Raw genomic sequence first — 24,047 nt, 5'->3', positions numbered from 1 at the left:
CTGTCGTTCTTCATCATTAGAGCACTGCCCCTTATCCAGCAATTTAGATGTATTCCATGCCCAAGCCTCATACTCCTCTTTCCTTCAGGGGTGGGCTTCATTCCTGACAACAGGCTGAGCCTACGGTAGCTGAGACTTTGAAACTGGGTATCTTGCCTTTTATTCGTCAGGGAGGTAAGGGCCACAAACTCAAAATGCTCAGCCCTCGCTGGAAGACTCATTAGACCCTCTACTCAGACCACTCCTGCCCCTCGCTCCGCAGAAACGATAGCAACTTGTCTTTAAAGTCTCCGACCCCAACTACGGGAAGCTCAGCTTCCGATTCAGCACGCTCGCCTTCACTCCCGTCCTCCCGCAAAGTATGGACAACCCGCGACCGACTCCTGTCCCGGGACCCCAATTGTACCATGCAGTTTTACTGCAGTTACTTCAGTTCTAGTCCGAACTAGAACAAAGTCTTTGACCGCCACTTTATCAAAGCTCCGCTCCACCCGTGCAGCTTCCATAACCACGTATCGTAATCACTTTACCAAACAATAATTTAACACAAACACAGAACCCATTGGATTAGCGCTCAGGGCAATCACACAGCATCCAGCGAAATCGATCCCGGATGAGCCCCTACAATGAAGCACCCTGGCAGAGCGAAGGCAACCTCCGGCCATGCCAAACTCGTGCGATTGAGGCACGATCGCTCCTACCCCAAACCCCGGTTTGTGTGGATGCTGTGTCAATTGCTACCCTGTTACAAATTAATGCCGCGAAATAACAGACTTTGCACAGCACACGTTTAAAGGAATTATATTTAAGAATCTTAACTAAGGGGTTGGTAAACAATAACAAAAAGAAAAGGAACCTTTCTAATTAAACAGTCAAATGTGCAACAAGTTGGAGCTCATCTTGAACTCTGCACCCACGCACTGAGCCCCCGGTCAACGTGAACGCCCACACCACCCTCCGAACGTCGCTCGCAACCCATCTCGAACAAACGGGTCTCCCACCAGATCGTACGCTACGACCGGTTCTTCTCAGCGTCTTCTCTCTTCATCTCCTCTCTAACCAAAAAAACTCAAGCCCAACCTTAATGCCCCTTACCAGAGAAAACCTCCCCTTAATCCGACCATCCTAATTGTATGGCACACATTTCTCCTATCTCTTAACTTCAACAGTAACCCAAACAAATATGAAAACAAGTAGTTCACAAAGAAGAGCACAAAATGAAATGCCTACAGCACAACAGCAAACACACGAAACAGGGCATTACACAAGTAAGCACGACTATCTACCTCACTGTCAACGCTACCAATGCAGTGCATCTGCAAAACAATTGTCACTGTTGTTACAGAGGTAATGAATGCAGATGCTCTGTCGTTTTAAGCAATTGCACCAGTTCGAGGGTCACGTGTAGGGCGATTGAATTATTTATTTCATATCGGTGCAAACATTCAGTGTACCTGGTTCACCACGTGACGGACTGAATCGATTTTGAGCTCACACAAAATGCTGGAGGAGTTCACCAGGTCAGGTAGCATGCATCAAAATGAACAAAAAGTTCACGTTTCGGGCTGCAACCCTGTTCCAGTATGGAATAAAAGGTGCCGAGATGCCTCAATGAGTAAGTTGGGAGGAGGCCGAAAAGGACAAGCTAGAAGGTAATAGGTGAAGAAGATGTGTAGGATAGGTGGCTGAAATGTGGCTGGGGTGATAATGGGAAAAAACAAAGAGCTGGAAAAGATGGAATTTCATAGGAGAAAGTGGATCATGGGAGAAAGGAAAGTAGGAGAGGACCGGAGGGAGGTGACTGGAAGTGAGAAGAAGAGTAGGAGGCCAGAGTGGTGAAATGAAGAAGAGGGACGGGGGAGAGGGAAAACACCGGAATACTGAGATATCTGTGTTCATGCCATAAGACTGCAGGTTCCAAAGGCAGAATGTAAGTTTGCAGTTTACACCTCCAACCTGAGAGTGGGCTCATGTGGCAGAAACGGAGACAATGGGCCGAAATTTCGCACTGGGAATGGGGATTGGAATTGAATTGCGGAAATTCTGCTTTTTGTTGTTGGAGCTGAGGTGCTGGCTGAAGCGTTAATTAATTTGAAGAAGGGAAGCTTGTATGGCGTATAGCTCCGGGGTTGTGCTCCCAATGTTTTTTTTTCCTTTTCTTTTTTTTTTTGTTAGTGTTTTTTTTGGGTTTGTTTCAGTTAGCAGGGGTTCTTTTTTCCTTCTTTCCTTTTTCCAAAAAAAAAGTTTTAACATTTTGTCCTTTTTTTCTTATTATTATTGATATATCGTTTAGCTTGGTTAATCAGTTAGTTCAACTCTTATTCTACATGTTGATACGTTGACTTGATTACTTTAATGTATTTTTTGTTTATTTTCAATAATAGAAACATAGAAACAGAGAAAATAGGTGCAGGAGTAGGCCATTCGGCCCTTCGAGCCTGCACCGCCATTTGTTATGATCATGGCTGATCATCCAACTCAGAACACCGCCCCAGCCTTCCCTCCATACCCCCTGACCCCCGTAGCCACAAGGGCCATATCTAACTCCCTCTTAAATATAGCCAATGAACTGGCCTCAACTGTTTCCTGTGGCAGAGAATTCTACAGATTCACCACTCTCTGTGTGAAGAAGTTTTTCCTAATCTCGGTCCTAAAAGGCTTCCCCTTTATCCTCAAACTGTGACCCCTCGTTCTGGACTTCCCCAACATCGGGAATAATCTTCCTGCATCTAGCCTGTCCAATCCCTTTAGGATCTTATACGTTTCAATCAGATCCCCCCTCAATCTTCTAAATTCCAACGAGTACAAGCCCAGTTCATCCAGTCTTTCTTCATATGAAAGTCCTGCCATCCCAGGAATCAATCTGGTGAACCTTCTCTGTACTCCCTCTATGGCAAGGATGTCTTTCCTCAGATTAGGGGACCAAGACTGCACACAATACTCCAGGTGTGCTCTCACCAAGGCCTTGTACAACTGCAGTAGTACCTCCCTGCTCCCGTACTCGAATCCTCTCGCTATAAATGCCAGCATACCATTCGCCTTTTTCACTGCCTGCTGTACCTGCATGTCCACTTTCAATGACTGGCGTATAATGACACCCAGGTCACGTTGCACCTCCCCTTTTCCTAATCGGCCACCATTCAGATAATAATCTGTTTTCCTATTTTTGCCACCAAAGTGGATAACTTCACATTTATCCACATTAAATTGCATCTGCCATGAATTTGCCCACTCACCCAACCTATCCAAGTCACCCTGCATCCTCTTAGCATCCTCCTCACAGCTAACACTGCCACCCAGCTTCGTGTCATCTGCAAACTTGGAGATGCTGCATTTAATTCCCTCATCCAAGTCATTAATATATATTGTAAACAACTGGGGTCCCTGCACTGAGCCTTGCGGTACCCCACTAGTCACCGCCTGCCATTCTGAAAAGGTCCCGTTTATTCCCACTCTTTGCTTCCTGTCTGCTAGCCAACTCTCCACCCACACCAATACCTTACCCCCAATACCGTGTGCTTTAAGTTTGCACACTAATCTCCTGTGTGGGACCTTGTCAAAAGCCTTCTGAAAATCCAAATATAACACATCCACTGGTTCTCCCCTATCCACTCTACTAGTTACATCCTCAAAAAATTCTATGAGATTCGTCAGACATGATTTTCCTTTCACAAATCCATGCTGACTTTGTCCGATCATTTCACCGCTTTCCAAATGTGCTGTTATCACATCCTTGATAACTGACTCCAGCAGTTTCCCCACCACCGACGTTAGGCTAACCGGCCTATAATTCCCCGGTTTCTCTCTCCCTCCTTTTTTAAAAAGTGGAGTTACATTAGCCACCCTCCAATCCTCAGGAACTAGTCCAGAATCTAACGAGTTTTGAAAGATTATCACTAATGCATCCACTATTTCTTGGGCTACTTCCTTAAGCACCCTGGGATGCAGACCATCCGGCCCTGGGGATTTATCTGCCTTCAATCCCTTCAATTTACCTAACACCACTTTCCTACTAACATGTATTTCGCTCAGTTCCTCCATCTCACTGGACCCTCTGTCCCCTACTATTTCTGGAAGATTATTTATGTCCTCCTTAGTGAAGACAGAACCAAAGTAATTATTCAATTGGTCTGCCATGTCCTTGCTCCCCATAATCAATTCACCTGTTTCTGTCTGCAGGGGACCTACATTTGTCTTTACCAGTCTTTTCCTTTTTACATATCTATAAAAGCTTTTACAGTCCGTTTTTATGTTGCCTGCTAGTTTTCTCTCATAATCTTTTTTCCCCTTCCTAATTAAGCCCTTTGTCCTCCTCTGCTGAACTCTGAATTTCTCCCAGTCCTCAGGTGAGCCACTTTCTCTGGCTAATTTGTATGCTGCTTCTTTGGAATTGATACTATCCCTAATTTCTCTTGTCAGCCACGGGTGCACTACCTTCCTTGATTTATTCTTTTGCCAAACTGGGATGAACATTTGTTGCAGTTCATCCATGCAACCTTTAAATGCTTGCCATTGCATATCCACCGTCAATCCTTTAAGTGTCATTTGCCAGTCTATCTTAGCTAATAATAGTGAATAAAAAGATTTAAAAATGAAATGAAATTCATTTGAAGAAGGCGTCTCGGTTCGAAACGTCGACGGTTTGTTCATCTCCATAGACGCTGCCTTATCCGTTGAATTCCTCCAGCATTTTGTATGTGCTGTGATTGTTGTGATTTCACCAATCGCTATTTCATCGTCTTTGAGTTTTTGCAATTGCATATTAAACTATCTATACCTCAAATTGGGATTTTACTTGAATGACATCATGTTTATTTTTATCCCAGATGTTGGAAGACACGTCAGCCTTGTGTAGTCTTGTATATTCAGCGTGCTGGAGCGAGTATAGATGAATGACCGTGGAGATCAATCAGCTCAGAGTTTCTTCGGCGAGATCGCAGGCAGTTGGAAGACAGGCTGAATCTCACACAGAATGCTTGAAACTATTTACCGTGTGAGAAAGGTACATTACTTGATCATTGCCATTGTCGGTGTTCCCGGTAAGAACACAGGTAAACTAACATTTACAGTTCTATGTGCGCGGTCTTTGGACTCGTTCAGTTACTGACAGCGTTGTGATGCCGGTGTATCAGTGAGTGCGGTGCAGACATTGTAATAAATCCTTGTGTTCGTTCAGAAGTTCCTTGCAGTTTCATCCGTAGCCTCGGCTGAAAATAAATAGATAAATAAAGGAAACAGATGTAAAGTGGAAGGTCAGGGAGATTGATGCATTTTGTGGATTCATGGCAGGCAGCTTGGATTTATCAATGCAAGACCCCTGTCAATGTAAACTGCGGTTACTTGGTGCTTTTTCACCTGCATCAATAGTTCAACACGCTTTGAATTCAAATTTAAAGGAATTGCGCTGGGTTTGGAAAAATAATGCTGCAAGTTTGAAGGGAACGTGATAAGCCAAAACCCGGTGAGATGCACTTGTGCGTTAGATCGTGAACCATCGGGATTTTCGAAAATTGAAATGTGTCCGTGTGTGCTTTAATTTACAAGGGTTTCTTTCCAGGCCATAATATCCATGAAGAGGGGGTTAGCCAACCCAGAGGTGTCTGTTAGATGCCTGACGGGGTAAGGTACATGGTCCGCTCTGCAACAATAAACATCGATCCATTTAAATAATGCGCCTGTAATTTGGAGCAGGTCAGAAGGAATATACCAAAAAAAAAGAAAAGAAAATGGGAACTTCCAGATAAGATCTCTTGACATTGTGTGAAGGAACCGCGGCCAAGTGCAGTTGCAGAATTTAAAAGCAACGAGCCTAGCTGGGCACGTGTGGGCGGCTGACAAACGGGAGTTGAAAAGATGAATGCTTGCAAACAGAGGAAGTAAATCTGCTACGAACTTTGAACATTGTAAATGGACAAAGTCAGAGGCAGTGAGGCGTAGCGACATGCGATGAGTGCCAGAAAATCGTGGGAGTTGCTTAGGTATCCAAACTTTACACATCAGTCGTAAAGTGCCCTTGGCGATCAGTTCAAAGTGCTTCCTTGCCAAATCCTGCTCCTCTTGCAGTACCGAGTGCCGTAACCTTTCTCCCTGCTTGCGTGCATTTGAGGTATCTGCGAACCCCGATTTACACCTCTTAAACCTCCAGTAAAGTTAGGTTGTTGTCTCTTTACAACTTATCTCTGCACAGAGCGGTGAGACAGTAATTCACTCAGTCTTTCTGCTGTTCCCCCCAGTGAACTTAGTGACGATTGTGATACTGTCCTGGGGAAAGTGCGGCCTCTCCACCTGCACCACTCGCTACCTGGTGGCCATGGCAACGGCGGATCTACTGACCATCATGTTTGCGGTGATATTGTGGCTGGTCGGTTATTATTACTTTCCCTGGACTTTCATGGACATCAGCCCCGTATGCAGCGCGATCGCTGCCCTGGGATTGGCAGCCACTGATCGTTCTGTCTGGTTCACCGTCAGTTTTACCTTTGATCGGTTTGTCACCATTTGCTGTCAGAAATAGAGAGCAAAGTACTGCACCGGGAAAACTGCGTCTGAGGTTCCGACGACAACCGGTGTTCTGCTCTGTTTGAATAATGTGCTGCAGTTGTTTCTATTGTAACCTATGAAAGTGATTGACAATATACCCTGGGACTGTTTGCAAGTGCCGAGCTACCGTACAGATCCCCGGTGTGTGGGACATGACTGTCTTACTACTGTTCTACCGCCAGTACTCCCGTTCGTGTTAATAGTACTGTTCAACGCTCTGACAGTCAGACACATTTCAGTGACTAGTCGCGTCCGTAAGGGGCTGAGGGGTCGAACAAGGCGGAGAACCGCAGTGACCCGGAGATGGAGAGCAGGAGGAGGTCTGTGATTTTACTTCTCACCATCTCCGGAAGCTTCATCATCCTGTGGCCAGTAAATTTTCTGACTTCCTTTATAACAAAATTGCCGGATTGGATCAAAATAATTACAATGATTCAGAACACATTTTTCAACACACCGGATACATGCTGATGATATTAAGCTGCTGCACAAACACTTTTATTTATGGGGTATTATGAGAGCAGTTCATCAGCGCAGCGAAATATCCGCTCAGGTCAATAATTCAAATAATTAATAAACAAAATATCTCAGCTCTTCTCAGTGGGGGTTATGGTGATTTCCATCTTAACACTGCAGAACTGACACCGGAGAACATGGCAGCGGGGAGAATAAAACTGGTTTGGAGCCCGAGAGAGGCACGACACAGGAAAATACACATTCACACCTTCAGCCCGCGACATCCACCTCCTATCAATTATTGAACTCACCCTATCTTTTATGTTTATTCTCCCACCATATTCCGGCTCCTGTCACCGCCACAACCCTTTCGGCAATGACAAAGCTGGAGAGGATCCGGGGACAATCAAGTCCTAATCGGCAAAATTGCATCTCATTTGTTACGTTAGTCTTTTGCATCAGAACGAAATGAACAAGAAAGCTTACTCTGCTGCAAGGAAAAATGTCACCTCGCTTCCTGATTTTTTTTCCATAAATTTCCATCCGTACAAACTGCACGTTGAATCTCCCCTGCATTCTCCGCAGTACAATCGTATGGTTAACGTTGTTTTATTTTTTTCTCAGTTAAAACTGGTAAAACGTTGTCTATGGACATAAACAAAGAACTCATTTCTCAACTGCGATGAATATATGGACTATTCTAGCGGTGTTTATTATTGTCCTGCAGGTCTAATTGTTTAATGTTATTCTGTAGTGACTTTGGGATGATACCAGTCGTGTATATTACAACCGGGACAATTGTTCATGTATCGCAGACTTTCATTTTCCTCTTTCAAGTCAGCATATTTTAGCTGCTTTTCACTTACTGATTTCTACGTGTTGTATTTATCAGAATGGCTATACTGTATCTATCAAGTAAATTGTCTTTGCATGCTTATCCTGTGATATTATATCCGGACGAGGATCCACTCGCTCTAATAATGGATCGGTCGTAATTTAATTGTAAGGCTCCGGCTCCAAAACGGGATCAGGCTTGTATTTACAGTAATCTATAGTATCTTTCATGACTTTGCATCTTAAAACAAGATTTTGATGAATGATGTTTGCCACTTGATGACGCCTGTGTAAGTAACTAGATTGAAATCAATTGCTGTTGGATACGCTAATGTGTTGGATAGTTTCTCGTTTCAATTGGCAGATTCTGTTTCAGAGCCCGAGAGAGGCACAGCACACTTCGTAATGAATTTGTTAGTCTTTCAATGTGTATTTTTGTTATTTCTGTGTCAACCGCCTGGTCCTTATTTACACAAGGAACCACTCAGTTTCTGGGAGGAGGTCTCCAGCTTTGAGGCTGCCGTTGGACGCTTTCCTCATTTGCTCAGATCGTGGGGATCTCATCCGCGGACGATTTTGCTCATCTATTGGCTAGCTCTTTCTTCTATAGCAGTGTTTCCCAACCTATTTTAGCCCGAGTGCCGTGAGTCAAGGTGAACTGTCGAGCACCCTAGCGGCTAATTTATGCATCCCCAACAACGTCTGTTAGGTTGGTAAGGTCGGACGAGATTGCCGAGTGTCAGAGTCGTTGTGACGACGAATGTTCACTGCCTGCAGTGCTCTGCTTCTTCCTGTGTCCCAGCGCCACGTCTTTTTTTGGAAGTGTCTGCTCTGCTAACGGTCAGTCAGGTCTGGTGCCTCAAGTTAGAGGCAGCTTACCGCTCCATCAAGAAACTTGAACGCCCCCCGGCGAGTGTTATTTGTTCCTAAAGCCGTCTTAGGATGCGTAACCGCCCCCAGAGGGAATAACTGTTCTATTGTGATAGTTTCTTCATGTTTCTGGGTTGACCTTACATTTCAGTTCAGAATAGCGCATGATCGGAGCGTGTTGAATCCTGTTTTCGTTGATGCAAATACATCCTTAGAAAAGTTACCGTGAGTGGGACAGAGGGAATGGAACTCCCTCAACATCCTGCTACCTCCTCTCTCTATAGTGTGCTCACCGTATCTGTCACTCCTTTTCTCCCTACCCTTCACCCTCCTCACTCCTCAAAACACCTTCCTCTGTCTCTCTCCTCCATCTTCTCTTACTCTCCCTCTCCCCTCTTACCCTAATACACCCTCTCCCACTTCCTCACCTCCCTCTCTTACTCCGCTCACCCGAACTTTTTCTCACTCTCACTTCTCTTCTCCCCTTTCTGTGTACAAACCGCACCGCGCACCCCGACACTGAATCTCGGCCCGAGTTCACTCCAGGATAGCATACCATCCTTTTTGATGTGTGATTGTGACAGCAACAAGATAAGTAGGCTGGGTAACATCGGAATTTACTGGCATTTGGAGTTGGATGAAGCACAGGAGGGAGAGAAAGATTAGATTAGACTATGGGGACACACAGTCCTCTTTTATTGTCATTTAGTAATGCCTTTGCATTAAGAAATGATACAATGTTCCTCCAGTGTGATATCACAGAAACACAAAACAGACCAAGACTGAAAAACTGACAAAAAACACATAACTGTAACATATAGTTACAACAGTGCAAGCAATACTGAAATTTGATAGAGAACAGACCATGGGCACGGTAAAAAAAAAGTCTCAAAGTCTCTCGAAAGTCCCATCATCTCACGCAGACGGTAGAAGGAAGAAAACTCTCCCTGCCATGAGCTTCCAGTGCCGCAAACTTGCCGATGCAGCATCCTGGAAGCACCCGGCCACAGTCCGACTCTGAGTCCATCCGAAAACTTAGAGCCTCCGACCAGCCCTCTGACACTGAGCACAGAGCACCATCTCTGCTGAGCACTTTGACCCCAACCCCGGCTGCCAGTAACAGGCAAAGCCAAGGATTTTGTCCTTCCCCTCCGGAGATTCTCGATCACACAGTAGCAGCAACAGTGAACCAGGCATTTCAGAAGTTACTCCAGACATTCTTCTGTGCTTCTCACGTCTGTCTCCGTCAAATCAGAATTGTGCACGGCCCCTACTTACAAATACCGGTATCATACACCGGAGAGGCTGCGCGCTGCGTTGTACCACCATCTTCTCCTCCCCAGAGATCTAGAGGAAGAGGGAGAAGGAGAGAAGGGAAAGTGGGAGAGAGAGGGGTAGGGAGAGAGAGGGGTAGGGAGAGAGAGGGGTAGGGAGAGAGAGAGAGAGAGAGACAGAGAGAAAACAGGCTGAGTGGTGGTAGTGAAAGTGAGGGAGGGAGAAACTGAGTTACAGAAATAAGAGGCCGTTGGAGTGTTAGCGAGACAGACTGAGGAGAGATGGGAGGGAAGTAGCGGAGGCGAGAAACAGAGGGGAGAAAGACGGTGGCAACAACCAGTGAGGGGAGAAAATGGCAGGAAATGAGATGGATGTGGGAGAGAAGTAAACGGGAGCGAGTGAGGGGACAGAAAGAGGCGCGGGAGAGAACGACGGAGGAGAGAGATTGGAGGGAATAGAGATGGGGAAATAAACCGGGATAGAAAACAGGGATTGAGGCGGGGGAGATAAACGAGGGAAACGGATGGGCTCTTTGACATCTCTGCTGATCAGTGAGAGAGAAACGGACAGGGATCGAAAAGGGCTGCTCATTTTAAATGGAGACGTATGGAAATTTCTGAAATTCTAAATCTTCCATGTAAATTCCTTTAGGATCAGTGAAGTGTCTATCTATCTGAGAGTAAGCGGGTGGCTGGGTACATTGAGGTGGAGATAGAGGGGGATGGGAACAGATGCATAGATTAGACACGGCCGTGTTGAATAAACATAATATCATAAGACTTCCTCCTCCTCTCTCTTCTGAATTGATTTCCCTGTAGTCTGAGGGTGTACCACCAGTCCTGGGCTCTGCATTATGGGAAACGTCCTCTCCACATCCTCTCTATCTTGGCTTCTCAGTATTCAGGAAACAGCGCCCCCCCCCCCCCATTATTCTAAACTCCAGTGGGAACAGGCAAAGAGACACCAAACACCATGAGCTGTGGTCTTGTTAATCAGCGTCAGGTGCAACACCTTGTTCAAGACCATCTGAAAATCCAAACAAACAACACCCACTGCCTTTCTCATTTCACCAAAGAATTCCAACAGATTCGTCTGAGAAGATTTCTCCTGAGGAAAACCATGCTGACTTTGGCCGTACACGGGAGGATTTAAAAGAACTGTCATGGAACAAAATCACTGGCAGGGTCCAGCCGGCCTGAGCTGACTCGCTACTGCAGGGGTCCCCAACTTTTTTGCACTGCGGACCGGTTTCATATTGACAATACTCTTGCGGACTGGCCAACCCGGGGGTGAGGGCGGTGGGTAGGGTTGCCAATGGACAAGAGTAGAGCCAAATACATTGTTTACAGAGACTACAACGACCACGAAGCCTTGTGCGGGCACCAGTGCGCATGCGTGTACCTGCCGATTTCTTCTAGAAATCGTTTTTGGCGATTCTGTTCGGGGGGGGGTGGGAAGGGGGGGTGGGAAGGGAGGTGTTAATCACAACCGGAATATAGGTGATAAGTGGCTACTACACTCAATTTTGTTTCTAAGAGCGTTTATCTAACGAATTTAATATTACACACACAGCGCATATTTTCCTCGCATGAATATAGCAATAAGTCAATTACCGTATCAGGGAAGGACAGGGGAGCTTGAAGTAAGTGTTGAACGAACTTCCAGTAGAAATGGTATAGGCAGGTTCGATATAATTTAAAGAAAAATTGGATACGTATATGGACAGGAGAGGAATGGACTAGGTCAGTGGTCCATCGTTGGTGGGACTAGGTGAGAGTAGCGTTCAGCATGGACTAGAAGGGCAGAGATGGCCTGTTTCCATGCTGTAATTGTTATATGGTTATATAAGTCAATAGCATCATAACATTTTAAGTAACGTTTGGATATTAAACACACAGCACATATTTTCCCCGTATGAACATATAAATCACTGCAACACACCAATATCGCTGAATCAGTGGGAGCCCTGGGCTTGTTTCCCTGCAACCAGATGGTCCCATCGAGGGGTGATGGGACACAGCGATACTTGAACGGGGTTCCTTATGTCCAGTCCATTACACAATTTGGTTTTCGTTGCATTCATTGCAGAGATATGTTGGAAATGGGAGCAACATTTTCAGTGCTTTCGTGGCTTTCTCAGGATATTCAGCCTTGACTTTGATCCAGAACGCCAGCAGAGATGTTATGTCAAACATACTTTGCAGCCCATCGTCATTTGCAAGCTCGAGGAGTTGATCTCCTTCCCGCGCTGACATGGATGACGTGCGGGTAATGACCTCGCGTGCGTTCAAGCTCAACAGTGCGTGACAGGGAATGAGGAAAGGTGCAGCTGACTCATATCGCCAAATCCTATCATTTCCTCGCGGACTGGTAGCGCATACTTTGTGGCCCGGTGGCTGGGGACCACTGCTCGACTGTACACTAGGTGTGTTATAAATTTACTAAGTACCAGAGACAGAGTTTAAAATAGAACTGACTGATTTGTCTCAGGTCCAGAATATTAAAACTCCAGTCCCATTAAAGGTGAATGTGCAGCAGAGGAAACTCCTCCCATGCCCAGTGACCAGGGTGCAGACTGGGTGTGGTGAGCAGCAGCAATAATTGCAGAGTTCAGCACCGACAGTCACTCTCGAAATAGCATTCAGCAACAGTGATGGACAAATATCCAGCATGCAGCTTATTGAAACTTTCTCCCCAGTGTGAATCCCGTAGGGTGTCATAAGGATAGATAACTGAATGAATCCTTTACCACATTCACAGCCGGTGAACAGCCTTTCCCGAGTGTGAACTCAATGATGCACACTTGGTTGATTTGGCTGAGAGAATCTCTTCCCAAAGTCCGAGCAGGTGATCAGCCACTACCCAGTGTGAACTGACTGGTGTCTCTGTAGTTGACTTGACCAAGTGAATCCCTTCCCACAGTCTGAGCAGGTGAACGGCCTCTCCCCAGTGTGAACTCGCTGATGTACCTTCAGGTGAGATGACTGAGTGAATCCCTTCCCGCAATTTGAGCAGGTGAACGGCCTCTCTCCAGTGTGAACTCGCTGATGTGCCTTCAGGTGGGATGAGCAAGTGAATCTCTTTCCACAGTCTGAGCAAGTGAACGGCCGCTCCCCAGTATGAACTGACTTGTGTGCTTGCAGGTGGGATAACTGGATGAATCCTTTCCCACAGTCTGAGCAGGTGAACGGCCTCTCTCCAGTGTGAACACTCTGATGTACCTTCAGTTTAGATGACTGAGTGAATCCCTTCCCACACACTGAGCAGGTGAACGGCCTCTCCCCAGTGTGAACTGAATTGTGTAGCAGTAGTTGGGATGACCGAGTGAATCCCTTCCCACAGTCCGAGCAGGTGAACGGCCTCTCCCCAGTGTGAACTCGCTGATGTACCTTCAGTTTAGATGAGCAAGTGAATTCTTTTCCACAGTCTGAGCAGGTGAATGGCCTCTCCCCAGTATGAACTGACTTGTGTACCAGTAGTTCAGATGACTGAGCAAATCCCTTCCCGCAGTCTGAGCAGGTGAATAGCTTCTCCCCGGTGTGAAGTCGCTGATGTACCTTCAGTTGGGATGAGCAAGTGAATCTCTTTCCACAGTCTGAGCAAGTGAACGGCCGCTCCCCAGTGTGAACTGACTTGTGTGCTTGCAGGTGGGATAACTGGATGAATCCTTTCCCACAGTCTGAGCAGGTGAACGGCCTCTCTCCAGTGTGAATTCGCTGATGTTCCTTCAGTTTAGATGAACGAGTGAATCCCTTCCCACAGTCTGAACAGGTGAACGGCCTCTCCCCAGTGTGAACTCGCTGATGTACCTTCAGGTGAAATGACTGAGTGAATCCCTTCCCGCAATCTGAGCAGGTGAACGGCCTCTCTCCAGTGTGAACTCTCTGATGTGCCTTCAGGTGGGATGAGTAAGTGAATCTCTTTCCACAGTCTGAGCAAGTGAACGGCCGCTCCCCAGTGTGAACTGACTTGTGTGCTTGCAGGTGGGATAACTGAATGAATCCTTTCCCACAGTCTGAGCAGGTGAACGGTCTCTCTCCAGTGTGAATTCGCTGATGTTCCTTCAGTTTAGATGAGCAAGTGAATCCCTTCCCACAGTCCGTGCAGGTGAACGGCCACTCCCCAGTGTGAACTGACCAGTGTGCTTGTAGGTAGGATGACCGAATGAATCCCTTCCCGCAGTCTGAGCAGGTGAATAGCTTCTCCCCGGTGTGAAGTCGCTGGTGTACCTTCAGTATAGATGAGCAAGTGAATCCCTTCCCACAGACTGAGCAGGTGAACGGCCTCTCTCCAGTGTGAACTCGCTGATGTATGTTCAGTGTTGATGAGCAAGTGAATCCCTTCCCACAGACTGAGCAGGTGAACGGCCTCTCTCCAGTGTGAACTCGCCAATGTACCTTCAGTTTAGATGAGCAAGTGAATCCCTTCCCACAGTCTGAGCAGGTGAATAGCTTCTCCCCGGTGTGAAGTCGCTGGTGTACCTTCAGTATAGATGAGCAAGTGAATCCCTTCCCACAGACTGAGCAGGTGAACGGCCTCTCTCCAGTGTGAACTCGCTGATGTATGTTCAGTGTTGATGAGCAAGTGAATCCCTTCCCACAGACTGAGCAGGTGAACGGCCTCTCTCCAGTGTGAACTCGCCAATGTACCTTCAGTTTAGATGAGCAAGTGAATCCCTTCCCACAGTCTGAGCAGGTGAATGGCATCTCCCCGGTGTGAACTCGCTGATGTATCTTCAGTTTAGATGAGCAAGTGAATCCCTTCCCACAGTCCGAGCAGGTGAACGGCCACTCCCCGGTGTGAACTCGTTGGTGAGCCATTAGGCCAGATGACCAAGTGAATCCTTTACCACAAGTTCAGCGGATGACCAGCCTCTGCTCAGTATGAACTGACTCATGTGTCCAAAGGTGGGTAGACCGACTGAGTCCCTTCTCACACACAGAACAGGTGAATTCGCTGATGCACCTTCAGTTGAAATGACCAAGTGAATCCATTCCCACTGCCTGAGCAGATGAACGGCCTCTCCCCATATGTAAAATGATGGGCATGCCAGTCGGTCAGATGACAATCCCTCCCCACAGTCTGAGCAGGAAGGATGATCGGGTGAATCCCTTGCTCCTCTTCTTAAGTATCTGGACAGAGACAGCAAAACTGGCGTGTTGTGTTCGAGATTCACGTAGACAAATTCCTTGACATTTTTAACCTGTAAAAAGATTTACAAAATCCATCAATTTTGTAAATTCGGACAACATTTCAGATGAGATTACTTGAGTTATCAAGGTGTGATCTGGCATCTCACTGTTACAGTGAAGTTCAACCCAAGTTGGAGAGAGAAATCATCTTCTAACTGGGCACAGTGCTGGTATCTGGAGTGACCATCAAATTCTCTGATGCTCTTCCTGTCTCTATAAGAATGGGGCATTTCTGCCATCTCCAACCAGTGACCTGGCTCAGTTTGACTCTCTCCATTGGTATTATTCCCTGTTCTCATTGAGCTGCATGGGTTCCTGGTCCCACAGTAACTGAAACACTCTCACACAAATAGCCGGCAGTGCATTCCACGCACCCACCACTCTCTGTGTAAAAAAACCTACCCCTGACATCTTCTCAGTATCAATTTCCAAGCACCTTAAAGCGATACCCCCTCGTGTCCACACGATTAATGCCCCTCATCATCTTGTGCACCTAAAAAAGGCTCTAAACATCAACAAGGAAATTATACATTGCTTTGAGGATTTGCCAGAAGTACTGTATACAAAATTATGAGGGTATAGATAGGGTAAATGCAAGCAGCTGTTTCCACTGAGGTTGGGGGGGTGACAACCTGAGGTCATGGGTAAGTGGGGAAGGTGAAAATTTAATGGGAACATTTGGAAAAGCTCTTTACTGAAATGGCTGTGAAAGTGTGGAATGAGATGCCAGAACAAGTAGCGAATATGAGCTCAGTTTCACTATTTAAAGGAAGTTTGGATGGGAGCCTGGATGGTAGGGGTAAGGAGGGCGATGGTCCCGGTGCAAGTGGTCGCATAAGACAGCTTAAATATTTTCTTCAGCATTGACTAGATGGGCCAAATAACCTGTATCTGTACTGAACTTCGCCATGTTACTATGACAGAGAGGCTGGTCAAACTTGTTCGGAAGGGAAAAGGTAGGAGTGACAACAGAGTAGCAATGGCTGGAGTTTCTGGGAGCAATTCCGGAGCTGAGTAATCAATACATCCCAAAGAAGTTGAAGCATCGGAAAGACAGGAGGACACAACTGTGGATGAAATGAGAAGCCAAAGCCAACATAAAAGCCAAAGAGAGGGCAAACAAAAGAGCAAAAACTATTGGGAAGCTTTTAGAAACCAACAGAAGACAACTAAAAAAATGTCAGATGAGCTCAGGGCGTGGAATTATGATATTGTAGTCATTAATGAGTCTTGGTTGCACCCAACAGTCTGAGGCATTTGGAGGAATAAAATGTCCGGGGCCTCAATATCTTTTGAAAACCAAGGTACCCTGCATCAGCCATCTTTCAGCTTTTATTCTGGCAGGCACATACAAACTTGACACCCTCAAAATTTCACTTCTGAATGCCTCCCACTTACCAAGTACTCCTTTGCCAGAAAACAGCCTGTCCCAAACCACACTTGTCAGATCCTTTCTGATACCATCAAAATTGACCTTTCTCCAATTTAGAATCTCAACCCATGGCCCAGACCTCTCTTTTTCCATATTTACTTTGAATCTCATGGCATTATGATCACTATTTTCTGTCACCAGCCCTGGAATATTTCCGAACAGGTTATTGCACACTTCTACATCCGAAATTCTACGTACTGATTAAGGGCACATTTGACAACCTCTACCCCATCTAGGCCTTTTACAGTATGGGAGTCCAGGTCAATATATGGAAAGTTAAAATCACTTACTGGATCAACCTTTGTTTCTTGGCATGGTTTGTGATCTCTCTACAAATTTGTTCCTCTAAATCCTTCAGACTGTTGGGTGCAACCAAGTCCCATGTCCTGAGCTCATCTGGATTTCCTACGATGCTTCTTGCATTGTGATATACACAACTAAGCACATCATCACACCATGCTCAACTATTTGATTGCTGACTCTATCTGAGGTCTGAACAACATCTGACTGGTGTCAAGAAAACAACCTCTCGCTCATTGTCACAAAAACAAAGGAGCTGATTGTGGATGACAGGAGCAATGGAGACAGGCTAACCGCTATTGACACCAATGGATCTGGGGTTGGGAGGGTGAACAGCTTTAAGTTCCTCAGCATAAACATCACCAAGAATATCACTTGGCCTGTACATACTGGCTGTGTTGAGAAAAAAGCACAAAAACACCTCTTTCACCTCAGACGGTTAAAGAAGTTTGGGATGGGGCCCCAAATCCTAAGGACTTTCTACTGGAACACAACTGCGAGCATCCTGATTGGCTGCATCACTGCCTGATATGGCAACCGTACTTCCCTTAATCGCGGGAACCGTACTTCCGTTAATTGCAGGAAACTGCAGAGACTGGTGCGGACAGCCCAGCACATCTGTCGATGTGAACTTCCCACTATTCAGGACATTTACAGAGACATCTGTGTAAAAAGGGCCCAAAGGATATTGGAGACCCAATTCACCACAAACACAAACTGTTCCTGCTGTTTCCATCCAGGAAACGTACCACAGCAAAAGGACCAACAGGCTTCGGGACATCATCTTCCACCAGGCCATCAGACTGATCAACTCATGCTGATACAATTGCACTTGTATGTTATTCTGACTGTCCTATGAACAAATTATTTGTTATAAGGTACTATAAATTACATATTGCACATTTACATGTAGACGTAATGTAAAGATTTCTACTCCTCATGTATATGAAGGATGTATGTAATAAAGTCAATTCAATTGATTTCACCCTCTCCACTATCTGTTCTGTCATTCTGGCTCCCATTCCTCCTACAACTTATTTTAACCATATCACCCCATTCCCCCCACACTAGCAAGCCTTACCACTAGGATATTAGACCCCTCTTGTTCTGTTCCCCTAACTAACGAATCCCCTATCATCCCTTTGATTTTCCCCTGTCAGTAATCCTCCTCCCCCAACAGTTTCTAAACCGGTCCACCTGTTGTTGTGTGGGATAGCAACAAAAGTACTCTGCAATGGCTATTTAACCTCATTCCCCTTCCCGACTCGCACCCAGTTTCCTGTGTCCTGCACCTTGGCTGTAACTCACCTCCCTTCATGTCATATTTATCACCCCCTCCAACTCCTGGATGATCTGGAATTCATCCATTTCAAGTTACAGCTCCTTAAAGTGCAGGGTTACAAGCTGCAGCTGGATGTACATCTTGTAGGTGAGGGCATCAGGGACACTGGAGGTCTCCCCACCTTCCCACCAATGCCCCCTCTAATTTGTCATGACCAGTGTGCACATCAATCTTGTACCGTATATTTTTTACCCAGTAACAACATGTGCATAGTGAATTTTATATAGAGAGGTATTCATTTTAACAGCTAGCAAATCACTGTCTATAAGAACTTTGATCTCCTCTGGGTTTGTTTAAGTTCATCTGCACTCTCACGCAACCCATGTAGCAGGCCTGTAACAGATAACGAAGGATTTTCTCATCAGAGCTTTTGCACATTATCCATATATGGCTTGCTTGCTAAATTATGCTTTAAAAAGTCAGATTTCCAAGTATCACTCCACTTCTTCCCAATTGTAAATTCTCCAGCAACTTTTGCATCACCACAATACACACAGGTGACACCGGTTTCTACATTGCACATAAATATTTCCCCTGAACCCTCCGAGGAATTGAGCATATATAAAAAACCTATGGGGTACGTAACAGCATACTCTAGGGGAAGAGATGGGGAAATACATATGCCAACTAACCAAAATTTTCCAAGCATTACATTCACAGGTACGACAGGCTTGCAAGGAAGGGAACTACCCCGCAGAGAGGAGTGACTATCCCACCATAGAACCTGGGGATTTTGTCCTGATGAAGAACTGGGATCGAGGGAATCTCAGACCTCGGTGGAGAGGACCACATCAGGAGTTACTGACCACTCCCACGGCTGTGAAACTGAAGGGGCAATCTCGGTGGATACATTGAACAGACACCAAATTTGTTACTGACGGAACTGAGTAGAAGGACTCTCTCGGACAAAAGGAAAATGTATTGGCTGATAGTGGTGTTTGTGTTCATGTCTTTGAGAGGGCTCACCCCAGCATCCGGGGGCCCCCATGTTAACATCTTTCTGTCTCTCTGTCACATCTAAGCCAAACAGGTGGAACTAGGGGTCTGCTGGGTTTGTACTGAAATTCTCCAGCATGGTAAAACTACGATTCCAATGTCAGTAATCCCGCTCAACCAGAGTGAGGAACTCTCAGCCACGGCTTTCATAAACAACACCCGGGGAAGAGGGGTGAGGAGCTATGTTCTAGTCAGAGATGACTGTGGCTGTCAGTGTTTTGAGGGATGCTATCTCAGGCCCCCACCAAACGGAACTTCCTATACTGGGAAACATGCATCCTGGCCATACTTGCAGGTGCCCAGCATTGCAGAGGAATAACTGAGACCAAGCGATTTTGGATGATTGCTTTTCTCTCCTATGAAGTAGCCAGGAATTCACGAGAGATAATCAATTTGGCTACAGCACTTGAGGAGCTGGCCACAATACTGCAGGGGCCCTGACAGAAACACAGGCCCAAGTAACAGAAATATCCACTGAAATGACTGCAATCCGGCACACAGTCCTACAGAATTGTATGGCTTCAGATTTTATCCCAGCTGAGAAAGGGTGAACCTGTGCTATTATTGACACAGAATGCTACACCTATATCCCTGATGAGTCTACTAACATTACATCCCTCTCCGAGCACACTGCCGAGGAGACTGCAGCATTAAGAAAGTTGGACAGGATTTACATGGGGTCACCAAAGGGTCAAAATGATGGTCTTCGAAGGCCTGTTCACTCATATGTGGAGCATGATATTGCATTATGGCCTAATAGTTCTACATGTCATTGTTATAATTACTGTTGTACGCTGTTATTACCCACTGATATGTCAATGCTGTACTCGGTTGCTTTCTCTGTGAAAAATTACTGCTTTGTTGATCATGTAATGATCAAAAGGAGGGAATGATAAAGTATATAAAAGGGTTAACACGTTGTTAAACGATAGCAGCCTGTTTTTCTGAAAGAAACTGCTGATGGTCAACAGATGTGCTGAGCCACGCTGAGCCATATTTCTTCTTGAGGGTATCTAGCTAGGGTTTCAGGATGCTTATCTCCCTGTGCACTCATGCACAGAGATAGGACAGATTCAGTCTGTTCTGTGTGTGTAAGCCATTATGACTATTTTGTAATTTGTCTTTAGCAAATAACTTTGACTCCAGCCTGTCTTGTGTGGGGGGTATCTGGACGGATATATCTGTGGTGTAAGGGAAATTGTTAGTCAGTTAGTGGATTGGGCAGGAACAGTCATGGACTGTTCCTGTTTGAGCGAATAACTGAATAGCCCCGGGTGCTTGGAATAAAGAGTTTGTACTTATACGATCTCTGAGTGACTTTATCCGGATTCGACTTCCACAGACTGGGAGTGGTTTTAAAGGGCTGGGCTGCTGGAAGCACATTACCAGACCTGGAGTGATTGCAACTGGGTCTGACAGAGGCATAACTGGCTCTTCTGGGAACATTCAGTCTCACCCCAACTATTTCCTACCATCCTTTGTACAAGTATGCAACGTCTAAAAGACCAGTGTTTGAGTAAATGAGACTCACCAAACTTTCCCCTGACTGAATCACTGGATTCTCCGAGTCAGATGGGTCCTCTCCAGCTGATGCTCTCAACCCTCGGGCTGATTCTCTTGTTGCTGTTCCCTGATCTTCAGTAGTGGTTTGCTTCCAGTTGGGGTTTTTCTTCCAATAAATCTCTCACCGCAGGTCTAACTTTAACGTGAAAGATAATGAAGCACAATAACCATAAAAAGGAGAAAAAAACATTTCTGTTTAATGTTACTAAGAACAAAACTCACTAAAATTTAAACATTGAAGGCAGATATAATGATCTCAGTGAACAATCTATTATTGTCCTTCACACGTCACAAAACAATGTGGGATAAGAACAACCCATCATTCAGTCATGGTAAGACATAAGACACAGGAACAGAATTAGGTGAGTCGATCCATCTGGTCTGCCTCACCACTCAACCATAGCTGAATTTTATTCCAACACCATATTCCTGCCTTCCTCCTGTAACCCCGAAGTTACTTAGCAATCATGAATATATTAATCTCTGTCAAAAATATACCCGAATGGCAGCCTCAACCAAAATCTGTGGCAACAAATCCTACAGATCGGACATCCTTCGGCCAAAACATTTTTCTCATGTCAGTTTTAAAGGGAAGCATCTTTATTCTGAGACTGTGCTGTCACATCACAGACTCTCCGTCTAATGGAAACATCCTCTCCATGTCCACTGTATCCAGGCTTTTCAGCTTTCAAGAGGTTTACTTGACCATACATCCCTCCACCACCCCAACTGTCCCTCTGAACTACATCCAGCACAGGCCCAGAACCATGAAATTCTCCTCATACATAATGCCGATCATTCCTCAGATTATTCTTGTAAATCTTGTTTGCAACAACTGTACAAACACATTTCCAGGAATAATAGACAAATTGGTACCAGGATAATTTAGGGGGAAATGTTGTGCTTTCTTTACTGTTTTACTGTTACATACCTTGTGGGCATCTTGTGACTGTCTTATGACCATGAAGTAATGGAGTATCTTGTGAGCATGATGTAATTGCGTTGTGATGGTGGGGTCAAGTAATTTTCCTGCCAGTGTGAGGTCATGTGATGACCTGTTCCAACAGGTATACATGGGGAAACCCCTGTTGTTACGGAGTTAGTTCATCAGTTTTGGTTCGTCAGTTAGTTTTGCTGCGTAATCATCTCATGACGTAGTTTTGTTTCAAAGCAAAGTTTTACTCTCTATTTTAAGGTAAAACCGTTGTTCTGGCAGTTTCGCCAATCGCTGCCAGGTTTTGTTTGTTTACCTTTGCAGTCTAGTGTCGGAGAGTGAAGACCTTTACCAAACTACAGGAACCTGAAGGATTGAGTAAAGGTTGTGTCATTTGGCGGTTTCATAAAAGATCGACCTTATTGAATCTTCGTTCAGAATTAGTGATCTGCATCTGAGATAACCCCTGCAAGCTTGGGAAAGGTTTGTGCAGTGTTCAGCATCCAGAAAAAGGTCAGTTCCTTTAATCCGTTTTATTTCCTTTGACATGAATCCTTTGGACAGAATCAGCAGTAACGTCACATCTTTGAAGAAATCCGTTTCCAGAGAAGTCTCTCCTTATTGACTGCGTAAATCACTTGGACTTTCAAATTTACCACTTTAAGACTGTGTTTGAATTTACCTCTTTAAGAACTGTTCCAGAGTTTGGCTGTTTGTTAAATTGCCATATAGCAGTTAACTTCCGGTTAAGTTAGTCGTTAGTTTACTTTTCACTATTGTTGAGCAGAGTTTAATAAATATTTCAGTTTGTTTGTTAAAACCTGACTCAATTCTATATTCATAGTTGCCGACCACATAACACTGCGATCACAAAACAAGCCATTTCCGTTTCCAAGTGAAACCAGGTTTATTTCAGGAAATATAAACCAGTCCAGGGTGAACGTAATAAAAGGAAACTGGAATTACCAGAAACACTCAGCAGGTAAGGAATAGCTGTGGGGACAGGAACACACTTTACAATTCAGGTTAATAACGTTTCATCAGAATGACTTCAAACATTTTCAGTTTTTAGTGCCGATTTCCAGCAACTTGAGATTCTGTCTGATTTCCACCGTGTGACAGACAGGGGGGATTTCCAAACACAGTTTGAACACCAAACTCATGGGTCTATTTCTACTGCTGTAAACACGGAATAGCCCATTTACTCATAGCCTCTCCTCAGATTAGCAGTCATTGCTTCCAAAGGAACTCCAGAAATAAACATCTGATCCCAGACCAGAAATACTCGCTCAACACCTCATAAACCCAAGCAGCTCGATCCCCGGGTCCATTTTACCTGGAGCAAAAACTGTGATACCCCAGGATCCAACCTCACACAGCTGAACCTGCCACTCACTGACCCTGAAAATCTCACACATCACCCCCGCAACTCAGACTGGGTAGTGCAATCTGGGATTTCCACACAACCAATGTCCAGCTGCTCGAAATTTCTGCTTCATTGCAGAAGGACGATCATCCTGCCCCATCTGTAGAAGCACTAACCAAAGTCAAAACCGAAACAGTGACAGTTCCATATGCCTGGAATGTAGATCACAGGACTCTCCCAGTACTCTTTGCTGCCAGGAAAATGCTGCAGTGTGTCAGCCAGTCACAGTTCAAAAACCAGCATCTCCACACCAATGCACAACACAACTGGTACCTGATGACCCTCTGGCATTCCAGCTAATAAAAACTGATTCTGGAAATAACTCAGCAAGGCCAAAGGTGCAAAAGAACACTTCACAATAACAACAAGGGTTAGAAGAAAAATTGCTGATATACAACATTGAGGAGGTGGGACACAGGGTGACCGAGGTTGACCCAGATGGTTGATGTATATCGCTGAAGCAGGGCATGGGGGGTGGGGTGGGGTGAGGAGACTGGACAGAGGTTGAACAAGATGGGCAGAGATGAGCACATGGCACCAGGTGGGAGAAGGGATCAAAGACAATCATTGATGATCCTCCAGCAATACACAGATACTGAATTAATAGTACATACTACTGTATAAAAGATCCTAAAATGACAAAGTTAGAACAAACAACAAGAAATTTGCCACATATACTTTGACCCTCACCAAATTTTTATCAACACACCATAGAAAGTTTCTCATCCGGACACTTCACACATTTCCATGGTAACTACTCTACCCGTAACTGTGATGAACTCCAGAGACCTTTGGATACAGATCAGCACATCACAGAAACCATTCTGCCCCCTAGACTTCCCAGTCCCTCGGTAAAGCAGGCAGTGAAATCAAAGATCCCCACGACC

General features: G+C 45.3%; 1 protein-coding gene across 1 annotated transcript in view; it reads right to left on the bottom strand.

Moving 5' to 3' along the window:
• Positions 1-9,332: 9,332 nt before the first annotated feature.
• Positions 9,333-24,047, bottom strand: part of LOC140208469 (uncharacterized) — a 97,101-nt gene continuing 82,386 nt past the window's right edge. The window contains exon 5 of the mRNA XM_072277149.1: positions 9,333-14,036. Coding sequence (XP_072133250.1) covers positions 12,834-14,036 — 1,203 coding nt within the window. The 3' untranslated portion in view covers positions 9,333-12,833. The remainder of the gene's footprint in view (positions 14,037-24,047) is intronic.

This window comes from Mobula birostris, chromosome 13, assembly GCF_030028105.1.
Source record: "Mobula birostris isolate sMobBir1 chromosome 13, sMobBir1.hap1, whole genome shotgun sequence".
NCBI classification, from domain to species: Eukaryota; Metazoa; Chordata; class Chondrichthyes; order Myliobatiformes; family Myliobatidae; genus Mobula; species Mobula birostris.
This window is presented reverse-complemented; position numbering and strand designations above follow the sequence as displayed.